The 13,515-nt window shown below is 41.1% G+C and overlaps 2 protein-coding genes across 8 annotated transcripts in view; one reads left to right on the top strand and one right to left on the bottom strand.

The window, feature by feature from the left end:
* Window positions 1-5,432, bottom strand: part of LOC106561392 (homeodomain-interacting protein kinase 2) — a 143,295-nt gene extending 137,863 nt beyond the window's left edge. For all 5 annotated transcript variants that reach the window (XM_014125322.3, XM_082957319.1, XM_082957320.1 and 2 more), the window contains exon 1: window positions 5,083-5,432. In XM_014125322.3, the coding sequence (XP_013980797.1) occupies window positions 5,083-5,101 (19 nt within the window). In that variant the 5' untranslated portion in view covers window positions 5,102-5,432. The remainder of the gene's footprint in view (window positions 1-5,082) is intronic.
* A 2,230-nt stretch (window positions 5,433-7,662) lies between these two features.
* Window positions 7,663-13,515, top strand: part of LOC106561393 (thromboxane-A synthase) — a 131,779-nt gene continuing 125,926 nt past the window's right edge. The window contains exon 1 of one of the 3 annotated variants that reach the window (XM_014125329.3): window positions 7,663-7,780. The gene's annotated coding sequence lies outside the window, so the exon portion shown is untranslated. Of the gene's footprint in view, window positions 7,795-13,515 lie in introns of all 3 variants that reach the window. The other 2 variants (XM_014125330.3, XM_082957318.1) reach the window with 2 other exon arrangements.

Raw genomic sequence — 13,515 nt, 5'->3', positions numbered from 1 at the left:
TTTTGTCAGCTCAGTAAGCCTGCAGAACGTGACGTTCGTTTTTTCTTTGAGTGTTCTGAGTTACAATAAATATAAATATGAACACGTACCACCCTGCACCTTGGTCTACTCCTTTTGAGGATCGTCACAGAAGATACCCCCCCCCCCCCCCCCCCACCAAAGGAGTGGACCTGGGAGGACATTCTGAACGACAAGGGATCCTGGACGTGGGAAGAGATCCAGGCTGGATGGGATCGCCTCCCATGGGAACAGGTGGAGGCAGCGAGAGCAGAGTGGCGACGAGAAGAGGAACTAGCCCGGCAACGAGGCAAGCACAAGAGGCTGCCCCCCTCAACAAATGTTGCGGGGGGGGGGGGGGGGGTGGGCACACGGGGACGTTGGCAGGGTCAGGGTGGAGACCTGAGCCAGATCCCCGTGCTTACCATGGGGAGAATAGGACTGGTCAGGCACCGGGTTATGCGGTAATGCGCACGGTGTCTCCAGTGCGCAGCCACAGCCCGGTGCGCTCTGTGCAAGCTCCCCGCAGTGGCCGTACTAGAGTTGGCATTCAGCCAGGAAGGATTGTGCCGGCTCAGTGTTCCTGGTCTCCGGTGCGTCTCTTTGGCCCAGCACAAACCAGTGCAACCTGTTCCAACGCCCCGCGCTTGCCGGGCTACGGGGGGTATCCAGCCAGGATGGGTTGTGCCAGTCATAAGCTCCAGACCTCCAGTGCGCCTCCAAGGCCCAGTATATCCTGCGCCAGTTCTACGCACTGTGTCGCCAGTGCGCCTGCACAGGCCAGTTCGTCCTGTGCCAGCGACCCGCCCTTGCCGGACTAAAGTAAGCATCCAGCCAGGACGGGTTGTGCCAGCCATAAGCTCCAGACCTCCAGTGCGCCTCCACGGCCCAGTATACCCTGTGCCCTCTCTGCGCACCCGGCCTCCAGCGACGTTGCCTGGTCCAGAGCTCCCAGCGCCGTTCCCCAGTCCGGAGCCTCCAGCGATATTCCCCGGTGAGACCTGTTCCGGCTCCACGTATGAAGCCTCCAGTGATGATCCATGGTCCGAAGCCTCCAGTGATGATCCATGGCATGAAGCCTCCAGTGATGATCCATGGCCCGGAGCCTGTAGGGACGATCCATGGCACGGAGCCTGCAGCGATGGTCCCCGGTCCGGAACCTCCTGAGACGGCCTACAGTCCGGAACCTCCTGAGACGGCCTGCAGTCCGGAACCTCCTGAGACGGCCTGCAGTCCGGAGCCTCCTGAGACGGCCTGCAGTCCGGAGCCTCCTGAGACGGCCTGCAGTCCGGAGCCTCCTGAGACGGCCTGCAGTCCGGAGCCTCCTGAGACGGCCTGCAGTCCGGAGCCTCCGGCGGCGGCCTGCAGTCCGGAGCCTTCGGCGGCGGCCTGCAGCCCGGAACCTCCTGAGACGGCCTGCAGTCCGGAACCTCCTGAGACGGCCGTCCAATTTTTCCCTCCTTCAGTGTGGGATCTTATTTTTGTCAGCTCAGTAAGCCTGCAGAATGTGATGTTCGTTTTTTCTTTGTTTGTTATTTTGTTTGAGTGTTCTGAGTTACAATAAATATAAATATGAGCACGTACCACGCTGCACCTTGGTCTACTCCTTTTGACGATTGTCACACATTATGCATACTACACCTAATTAAAGATAATTGCTCTTCTTTCTGATCTAGTCTCTCTGTCCACATAACAAAGTTGTTACAAAAAATGTGCTGACAGAATAGAGCCTGTAGAAATAGGCTACACACAGTAACGTTACAGTCTAACTGTGTATTGCCTGCAAATGCTCTGTTCAGCCTGGCCTCTAACCTGTCATTGCAGCTCTGTCAGAACTCAACCCGCACCCATCTGTTCCTCACCAAACCGCCAGAGCAGCACACCTGTGAACCATTTCACCAGATAGACACATCAGAGCACTCACATATCCCTCCCGCTTCAACAGGGATCTGGCTTCCACACAGTCACTGCCTGCTCTCACAGTTCCTAGTACCACCTTTCCCTGGCTTAGCTTATTCTATGAAACACTTTCACAAATTAATACCACCAAGAGTGAACACTAGATTTTTATTTATTCTCAGATAGACTACTTTGAATAATGCAAAGGAGATGCTTGAAATGTTCTGCGGATTTGTATAACCTTTATAATGTATTGTATGTAAAAAATAGTATTTTGTCTGGAATGTCTTTTTCGTTATGTGTCGGATCTCAGTAAGACTAGCTGTCGCCATTGGCGTCGGCTAATAGCGATCCTAATAAAATTTGAAAAAAGACAAATCTGCAAGCTAAAGTAAAAGCATGAGATAGGCCTAAACTCTTGCAACAGGCTATTTGTGTATTGACACAACATGGAAAGCCATGATCACTATCCAAACTATGTCCAGATCTGCTGATGACAGTGAGCAAAACTATCAAAACTCTCTACTCTGCATTTCAACACAATAGCCAGGAAGCTCAGCTCTAACTTAGTCAGGGGATGGCTTGGCCCCAGATTCCTGGATTTTTCCTGCAATTCTAATCAAAGTTGAAACCATGCAACCTTGGAATGGAAGCTGGGGTCACCGCCCTATGAGGAAGATATCAATCAGCCAGCTCCCAACAACAGCTGAGTGTGAGGGCAGAGGAGTGAGAGCTGAGTGGACAGACTCAGCCTTTCTCTTTCTCTCTCTCTTTCTCTCTCTCTTTCTTTCTCTGTCTCTCTCTCTCTTTCTCTGTCTCTTTGTCTCTGTCTCACTCTGTCTCTCACTCTGTCTCTCACTCTGTCTCTCTCTCTGTCTCTCTCTCTGGCTCTCTCTGGCTCTCTCTCTCTGGCTCTCGCTCTCTCTCGCTCTCTCTGTCTCGTTCTCTCTGTGTCTCTGTCTCTTTCTCTCTCTCTTTCTCTTTCTCTCTGTCTCTTTCTCTCTATTTCTTTCTCTCTGTCTCTTTCTCTCTGTCTCTTTCTCTGCCCTCTGACATATAGCAATAAGGGTACTCACCCCATAGAAGACAGAGAGTGGTCCCTAAATCTCTCCCTCCCTCTCTCCTTCCCTCTTTCCCTCCATAAGTCTCTCAGAGATCCAGAGCATTCAAACACACATCAGCACATAATGCCTGTATAGATGCAGAACAGATCAATGGTACTAAAGATACAAACACAATGATTAGGGAGGGAGACAGGGGTCATTGGTTATCATCATAATGGTCTCTTTGCACATGGATGGTCCCTATCACCGTTTTCCACCAGTGGATGTGGCCATTTCCATGGCTGCCCCTGGCTGCTGATCCACATAGCAAGCAAGAACAGAGAAGGTAAGCAATTAATTTGTCTCCTTTCTTGCCATGGTGAAAGGCAAGCCAGGGAATGCCATTTCAACTAATTACCTTGCACAGTGGAGTCTTATTTAAACTCTAATTTTCATGTTAATGCAAGCCTCTTTGGCAGTTGAGTTGAACATGCATAGCTCTCTAGCCAGTCTGCATGTAATCGATCTGTCTGGATTGACATAAAGGATATGTCCATGCATGTACCTTAGGTTTCACAAATGTAGATATTAATACTGTACTCTTAAATTGGTTTTAATTTCCTACTTAATAATCTGTCAGTTGTCCCTCTCTTACTAAAGCTTCAGCTATATGATTCATCAGGATATAGGCCTAAATTACTAGGCCATGAAATGCTTCCAAATTACTAGGCCATGAAATGCTTCCAAATTACTAGGCCATGAAATGCTTCCAAATTACTAGGCCAAGAATTGCTTCCAAATTACTTGGCCATGAAATTACTAGACCATGAAATGCTTCCAAATTACTAGGCCTACACAATTTGTTTGGGCACAACTTAGACCTACAATAACATTCACACTTTAAAAAAAAATAAAGATAAATCAAAACTAAATCAAAAATCCAAACTAAATGTGATTGTATATGTAGTTGCTGGTTTATTACAAAGGGTTGTGTTCCAAGTTTTACCAGTAGAGGGAGCACGGACTAATAGTAAAATAATACTCACGCAAATGGCCATTATAAAAACATCAATTTTCACATTACACCATTCAATTTCCATGAGTTGGTTGACCAGAAAAATAAATGAATGCTTCCTTTTTTCTGGTTAATGACAAGAATATATGTCAAGAAAACTGCCGTGCGCTTCTAAAGAGCATGGATGGGTATTGTGCAGTAGTCTGTAATAGGAAAAGATTATGGATATTATTAGATGACCAAATAGCATTTGTCCTGGTAGTCATCACAACATTGTGGTACTATATACAAAATTAAAATTGGACTATAGGACCTGGCTCTATCTACTCTGCCTTTTTCCAAGAAATAAGGCTCTTTACCATGTGAGACATAGTAAAAGAACAGAACAGAATAGAAGAATACTGTAGCACTCTTAAAATACTCTTGTCTTCATTAGGGCACAGCATTTTTCACAATTCTCTCAATGGGATTAGTCACAGACGTAATGCAGCAACAGCAGTAGGCTACATAAGCATGTCTTTGCTTTGATTGAATATTTAATTAATCTTTGCACCAAAAAATAAACGTTATGAGCACTCAACATTTAACCACAAATTGAGAATTTAGGTTTTACATTTAGACAAATGAGGCTAAATTAGCTTTCCAGTTCCGTGACTATTTTCTGAACTGCGATGTTCTTCCTTCTCGCCCTTTCTTTCTCCTCTGTATGGAGTAATGGTCTAATTTCAACAGCAAGATTATTCGTAATCAAATGCAACAACTTTCAAATGATGATTTTGAAATGTATTTGTAGCCGACTTGATTCAAAACGTGGGATATCGCATGTGAAACAATAATTATGACGGCTAGGGATTCAGACTGTAGCCTACATAATGATTCGACCATAGATTTCACACTATATGTGTGCAACCAGAGCTATTATGACAATCGGACACATAAAGAAACGAATACGGAGCAAAACTAAACACTAAACAGAAAATGCATCATTGTATCATTTTGTGATACAAAGAAGCGATAGGGTGCATGACAGTTTTGCCTCTTATCTCGCTCTTGTAAACAACCTAAGTCGCGAATATTATTTTATACAAGACTGGTTGAACTCAAACTTCAGATATAAACATATCTTACCTTCGTACACAGGGGCCATCGGTGCAAGGACTTATGTTATTCATGGCAAAAAATAAAGCAAGATATCTGTTCAGAACTCAATAAAAATCTGCCATCTTGAGCCACTGACAGAGTCTCTGTCTCCTGCATTACTAGCCCAGTTTATTAGTGAGAAAACATGTCTAAAATCCCATCCAGGGTTCCAAATTCGTGCTCAGTCCACGGGAAAATTATAGAGGAAGATTTCTGCAACACAACCCCGCCGATTGTGAATTGTTTTTGGCTCAAATGTTGAGCCAAATTGCAGGTTGACTTGAGCTAGTGTTTAACATGACTGTAGAGACCCTGCAAAAGTTGCAATGAGAAGAGCGGAGCGAGTTTGGTGTAGTATAGTCAATTGACTATCGAATCGGTCGTACTCATAGAGTGGTAAAAAAAAAAGATCTCTTTGGGGCCCCATTAGTTTCGTTTTAATAACAGTTGCGTGTCGTGTAACTTTGTAATCATTAATTTAAAATGTTTAATGTAAATTGATATTGTGAGAAAAACCTTAGGCATAGATATATATTTAATCTAAAATAATACCGGGCTATAGGTTACGTATGCATGTGGATAGAGTAGCCTTAATTACTGTAGTTAGGCCTATACTGTTTCCCAATAAAGATAAAAACCTAATACATTTTTTACTAATGTTATTAAAAATAGGGTATATAGGCTCATTGCAATGATTAATTAAGCTGTAACGAAGCTATAATTCACTTCTCCAGGTTGGCATCCTTATATTAAAAATAACAGTCTAACACAAATAATATCAGGTGCATAGTAACCTAACAATTAAACCACTAGTATTAGCAAAAGATCTACAGGAACAAATGCAAATGTAACATGTCATGAACTATTACGCATGAATAAGCAGTCCAACCTCACATTCAATTCGTTGGAATAAGTTAACAAAGTATCTCTGGGTCTTGTTTTCGAACTGCGCATTTAACATTGTGTTGAATGATTCTGTGGGCCATTCGTCGTGCCTGTGTCAAGCACTCATCATACAGTATGACGACATTAGATTTTCACAGAATTAAGTAGAGCCAAAGATGATGGATATACTGACAAGATACCTGTCTCTCCGCTCTAACAATGGGAGTCGTTGTCCACAAAGTGGTATGGTGGGCTTCCTCCCACCTATCCTTTCTTTGGATTGGTGGATATATCTTATTATTGTAATTTTTTAAATATTCGATTAGGGTTGTTGACGTCAACCGCCTGTATGCAATGGAGAGAGATGCAACGCTCCTAGCCTCATAATATGAACATGCATAGCCATCTCAAGACAACTCCGATATAAAGTGTTTTTCTCAAAGTTACCGGGATGTCACGTTTCTTACTTATATCAGTACACTCATAAAAATGTAAGCATTACGAAACTTATTTTCGATCAAATAAACCTCACGTAGAAAATAAGACATTAATTGTTGTTGTTGACCAAATTCAACACTCGCATTGATCTCCATACAACAATCTATTGCTTGTTGTGCGAAACAACGAAAATACGCAACCTGCTGGAGGGAGACAGATTTTCCGCCTAGTTGGGCCTCTCTCTTCCTCTTCCTCTCTGCAAGTGTTGAAACCGATTACAGGTTAACACAGTAATCTGCCATTTACCAGCAACGTTAAAATTCACCTTCTGCACTATTTTCCCCAGTCACACCCCGGCACATTTTATATTTTCTTAAAGAGAAAAGGGGCGTTCGTTTTTTCGCACACTCTTCCCCTGTTGATAATAAAATAACAATTTATAGGCTATAGAACCATCACTAAAATAATACATTCAGCAGGCTATTATAGATATTTTGAATGCATGAGTCTAAAACACATTGTGGATGAATGGAAAGATGAATGCATGACGTAATATGTGTGATATAACTGGACAACATTAATTCAATTGCGTAAAATAGACATAATTATGTTATTAGTCTACTATTTATGTAAGCCTAATTCTGAGACCTTTATGCCATGTTGCTGTACAGGTCTGTGGTGCCAGTGAAATAACATCAAAAACATAATTTGTTTGTAATACTTACCAATCTGGACTCTAAAGTCAGTGCACTGTCAACTTTACATGCACCTCGTTTGACATTCTCATCATCCTCTCCACACAGCAACTTCTGCAGCAGATCAAATCTGAGTCACGCATACCATTGCATCCATCATCTGGAATCCTAAAACATAAAACAAAAACAATTAGAACAGAGTTTGTTCTCCATAAAGTCAGCCATAGGCCTACATAACCTAATGATATAAAATAAAGCTTTTTCTAATTTGGGGCCACAGTTAATACGCTACAAACCGTATACATGACTGTAAATGTGCTTGTTATACATAGCCTAGTCAAGTGCATAAGCAATAGGCTAATCTGATTTATTAAATGTACCTAATCTATATAGGCCTATTAAGTTGATCAATTTGTCAGCAAAGGAATGCCTTTCAATTTGACAACATATTGTTTTCCTTTACACTATTTTCTTTTCTAACTGTAGGTGTATATCGGAGTATATCGGAACAGCTGCTTCTGCTTGAGCAAAAGAAATTCAACTACCAGGGAGAAAAACCCACGCACAGATGTAGTCCTTCTAGAGAACTACAGTACGTATTCATTTCTGCCGTGTCAACAACAAGACGTCGGCCAACTATATATACTCTACAATCAAGTAATACCAAGGTAAGAATTAAAAGGTAAATATATACATTAACTCTGTGTAATTGTGTTCAGTCTATAGTTACTGCAAGCTGCGAGTGACTGCCGTAAATGTATCAAAATGTATCAGTTGTGATCACGTGCAACCTTCAGCGACATAATGCAACATTGTAGCATTATCAAACACCAGTCTTACAATGTGAATTTAAACATATTAAACGGTCACACATTTTGGCATGGGTTATTTGATAGCTATTCCCATATTTGTTTAACTCAAATCCCATGATCAGTCGAATTAGGCTATGTTTATGTGACAGCAGCTCAATTCAATGTAGCCATCACTCCTAGACTGGTGTTGGTCGGTATTAGGCTGTTAAGTAATATTTATCATTCTCTGTCAACAACATTGCTTGGACTGGACACAATCCTTAACATACATTAAATCATTGTTGAATGAAAGGAAACTGGCAAAATACTATTTCAAATTGGACTAGAAAATATAATACAGTTGTATTAAGCTATACCTCATTACACAAAAACTGAAGGCTATCTGTACAAAGTTAATGACACAGAAATGTAATAATCTTATTCAGTAGTTGTCCCATTTTTCCTAAATAGTTATATTATTATTAATTGTAGTATCCATAATTATATAAGCCATAACAGTAGTAAGGACTTTTTGATTGAGGTTACCTTAATTTATGTCTGAAATGCTTCTAGGCAAGTACATGATCAAACTGGATTCTGAATTCCTATAGAAGTCTAGTCAGAATAGTTAATTTCACAAGCATGTTGTACTCTTTTGGAAATTATGGCAGAATGCATCAACACAGAGCTTGTACAGAATATTCTGGATTTCCTTCTATAGTGACATGAATGAATACATAGACCCAGACCCACATGATCCTCAACTATGTCAAGGTTAACATATTGTGTTAAATATCTACTGAATACTGAATGTTTCTCAGTCACAGAAGAAGCATGGACTTTGATGTTCAATATATAGGCTGATTGATTTTAAAAGGCAACTCCTTCACTTTTCAACCCGATTTTCATAATCTCCAATCCAATACCAGTGTCTACATATGTGAAAACTGTGCATTTCTAAATTTTGAAGAAAAAAAATCTAAAGTTAAAAAGTTCTACCCAATGACATCATCAAAAGTTAAAACTTTTTGAAAACAGTGATTTTCAAACACTATGAGATTTACGGTGACATGGGGAGTGAGAAAATACCCTCTGGCTAGAAACTCGTTGCAGGTTTTGAAAATCACTGTTTTTCTTACTTTTAATCCTACCTTGTGATGTCACAGACATGCATTTTTTATCTATTCAACCTCAGATCATAGACATTTGGTGCTGGAGATAATGAATATGTTGTTGAAAAGTGATGGAATTGCCCTTTAAGAGAGATATAAAGGCAGATGAAAAGACTAGCATGTTCAAATGGGTCATTTTTTGAAAGATCTTATTAGTCATATTTAAGAAGTGACCTTGTCAGACACGTGCTCTGCAGATCTGTGCTGACTATCTGGATGACACCCAAAAGGCACCCGATTTATTCCCTATATAGTGCACTACTTTTGACCAGGGCCCATTGGGCTCTGTTCAAAAGTAGTGTGCTATGTAGGAAATGGGTCCTGGTCAAAGTAGTGCACTATATAGGGAACAGGTTGCCATTTGGGAAACAACCTATCTGATGTGCTACATGTCTGGGGTAAGGATAGGGATAGGGAGAGAAGGGATACGGAGAGGAGGGAGAGGTAGAGGTGGGGGAGCCAGCTGTAGTGCAGAGAGAGAGGCTGTTTTCACGCTCATTATTATGTGTCAGTGGAAAAACATCTCACCCCATGTAATATAATGAAATAGCCCATACAGTGCTGAATCAGCCTAAATGTGTTGTTGTCCTGCTGTTATCTCTCTCCGCTGTGCTGCATGTTGTGTATAATTGTCTCAGTAATGATCCTCTATGCTCTAGTGTATAAATACAAGGTAGATTACAACTGCATGCACTGTAAATATAAAATAGAAACATACGCTCCTCTGTTTATTGTATTATGATTAAGCTTATCTATGCGCCCTAAAACCAATAACCTGTGAAAATTGATTTTGAAATGTGTAATTTTTGCCTGGTTAAACCAGACTGAATGTAGTTACGGTCGTATCTACACTTGACACTTACAGTACATTCAACTTCTGCTATCAGAATGCAAAGCTATCAGAATGCAAAGTCGCTTTGTGGTTTGATTGTGTTCAGATCTGTCTGACGACTTCAGGAAGTGGCCAGGGATGCATTGTGTGAGGATTTCTCCTTAGTCTGGATGCAATCAGCACATACAATGGGCAAAAGCATATACAATGGGCGACGTCATCAGCACTCCTCCCACAAGTCTCCAGAAAACGTGTGTTTTGGGACCGAGAAGCAACCTTTCATTATAATGTTGGAGGAAATACGTTCCTAGCATGCGAAGAACGTCTTTGCGGGCCTCCTAAATGCTGGCCAGCTAGCAAATATTTATAAACAAATATTTTTTGTTTGGCTAGAGTTATGCCAACCCGTTTGCAATCCCTTTAGTGTTGCTTGCTAGCTTTCTGGCTAGCTACAGAGCTAAGCTGACTAGTTAGCTACAGTAGTTAGCTACTGCCATCAGTTGTTGTTGTGTTATTGTCATATGTTGCCTATTCCACCGGTTGTAGAATGCATACTGTCATTTGAATATAGCATAGGTTAAGGGAATCCGGACACACTGCGGACACAGTCGATACATTTAAATGTATACTACTGTTCAAAAGTTTGGGGTCACTTTTTGAAAGAAAAGCACATTTTGTTGTCCATTAAAATAACATCAAATTGATCAGAAATACAATGTAGACATTGTTAATGTTGTAAATGACTATTGTAGCTGGAAATTGCAGATTTTTTTAGGAATATCTACAAAGGCGTACAGAGGCCCATTATCAGCAACCATCACTCCTGTGTTCCAATGGCACGGTGTGTTAGCTAATCCAAGTTTATCATTTTAAAAGGCTAATTGATCATTAGAAAACCCTTTTGCAGTTATGTTAGCACAGCTGAAAACTGTTGTTCTGATTAAAGAAGCAATAAAACTAGCCTTCTTTAGACTAGTTGAGTATCTGGAGCATCAGCATTTGTGGGTTTGATTACAGGCTCAGAATGACCAGAAACAAAGAACTTTCTTCTAAAACTCGTCAGTCTATTCTTGTTCTGAGAAATGAAGGCTATTCCATGCGAGAAATTGCCAAGAAACTGAAAATCTCGTACAACACTGTGTACTACTCCCTTCCAGAACAGAGCAAACTGTCTCTAACCAGAATAGAAAGAGTGGGAGGCCCCAGTGCACAACTGAGCAAAAGGACAAGTACATTAGTGTCTAGTTTGAGAAACAGACGCCTCATAAGTCCTCAACTGGCAGCTTCATTAAATAAAACCTGTAAAACACCAGTCAAACGTCAACAGTGAAGGGGCGACTCCGGGATGCTGGCGTTTTGTTGGTGTTTTGTTGATGTTCTGGCTTATGGTAGGAAGATTTAAATTTATACTGAACAAAAATATAAACGCAACATTGGTCACATGTTTCAGGAGCTGAAATAAAAGATCCCAGAATTGTTCCATACGCAAAAAAATAACATATTTCTCTCAAATTTTGTGGACATGTTTACATCCCTGTTAGTGAGCATTTCTCCTTTGCCTAGATAATCCATCCACATGACAGGTGTGGCATATCAAGAAGCTGATTAAACAGTATTACACAGGTGCACTTTGTGCTGGGGGAAATAAAAGGCCACTCTAAAATGTGCAGTTTTGTCACACAACAGAATGCCACAGATGTCTCAAGTTCTGAGGGAGCGTGCATTTGGCATGCTGACTGCAGGAATGTCCACCAGAGCAGTTGCCAGATAATTGAATGTTAATTTCTCTACCATAAGCTGCCTCCAGCGTTGTTTTAGATCATTTGGAACTACGTCCAACCGTCCTGACAACCGCAGATCACATGTAACCACGTCAGCCCAGGACCTACACATTCGGCTTCTTCACCTGTGGGATCGTCTGAGACCAGCCACCCGGACAGCTGTCTGTAATGAAGCCCTTTTGTGGGGAAAAACTCATTCTGATTGGCTGTGCGTGGCTCCCCAGTGGGTGGGATTGGCTCTTCTCAAGCCCACCCATGGCTGCGCCCCTGCCCAGTCATGTGAAATCCATAGATTAGGGCCTAAGTTACTTATTTAAATTGACAAATTTCCTTATACGAACTGTAACTCCATAAAATCGTTGAAATTGTTGCATGTTGCGTTTATATTTTTGTTCTGTATAGATACATTTCATGTAATTAACTCTATGACATTCTCGTAGACCTGAGGGGTATACTAGAAAGCAGGACCAATGAGTTAGCCAGCTAACTTTGATTAACAGCCCAAAATAACTATTGATTTTATGGTTCATTAAGAAAGCTATTTCTTAGATATATGTTTTTGGTTGTTGTGAAAAATCCATGCAGTATTTTTCTGGATTAATATACAAGATAATATGAAATACACTTGTGTGAAAATGTCCTTGTGGTTTCTGTTGGTATGCAGGGTGGTGATGTTCCTGCTTATGAAAAGAAAGTGGGTTACTGTGAAGCAGCCTATTTTATCTGTAAACACAGTTAGATTGATCTGACAATGATTTTTCTACTCATCAGCTGTTTTGAGTTATGAGCCATGCACAGCTCAAGCATAACCAAATACACAGTAAAGGCACAGATAAGCAATCAATGCTAAAACATAGCATATTTATTTCAGAAACACAGAACACTGGCATTCTGTGTGCTTAGTCTCTGTCTATTGACATGTACATGCTTTTCCAGAGTGTACAGTTCTTTTTTCTCAAAATGTAATTTTTGTGTTGCCCAATGTCCTGTCTGTACCACACATTGAGTGTGACTGAGTGTGCTTGTACTGAGTGTGACTCAGTGTGTGATCATCTGGCCTGTATGTTCCTCTCAGAGGGTTGATCATTCAGTAACACATTGTTCCAGAGGAAAGGGCAGACAGGACAGAGGAGGCTCTCAGCCTCAGGGCTCTCTCTAAGCAGAGGAAGGGAAGGGTGAAGAGCTAGCAGGAGGTTTGGACAGAGCTTCTGCTGAAACGAATCATTGATGGAGAGGTGAATGTTACCTTAGAAACCATAAACCTGCAGAGATTGAGAGAGTTGAAATAGGCCCAGAGCACTGAATATGTGTTTCTCTTATGTGGTGACATGTGCGTCAATCTACAGTAACTAACATAATAAAAAATCCCCATCATAATCTGTCAGTTTAAACTAGAGATGTATGGAGGTAGTTTTGTGCCAGCAAAAATAAGGGGTTAAATAATCTATGTGTCCAAAAAAATATTTCCTTAGCTTTCTTATATCTCCTAGATATAGGTCGGACCATTCAAAACCTTATTCCTTATGATACATTTTTGGACTGTCTTTTTTTTGTCATTTATGAATGTGTTATTCAAGGTGTTTCTATGGGCTGTAGTGTAATGGCCAAATACTTTTTTAAATCAAAATCTTTTTAAAATATTATTTTGGGGATACCTCAAGAGTTCCTAAAATTTTACATCAAATAGCTAAATGATCCATGGTATGACCATCTTAAAACAATTCCATATGTTAGCTTAGTGGTATCCCACCCCAACGGCTTAGACTTTTAGAAGTTAACTGCCAGAAGGCAGGTAGGCAGGAGGTTCAGCAAAATAGTTGTTTTATT

Source organism: Salmo salar, chromosome 10 (genome assembly GCF_965601325.2).
Source record: "Salmo salar chromosome 10, fSalSal1, whole genome shotgun sequence".
NCBI lineage: Eukaryota > Metazoa > Chordata > Actinopteri > Salmoniformes > Salmonidae > Salmo > Salmo salar.
The sequence above is the reverse complement of the archived record's forward strand: the minus strand, read 5'-3'. Positions and strand labels throughout refer to the sequence as shown.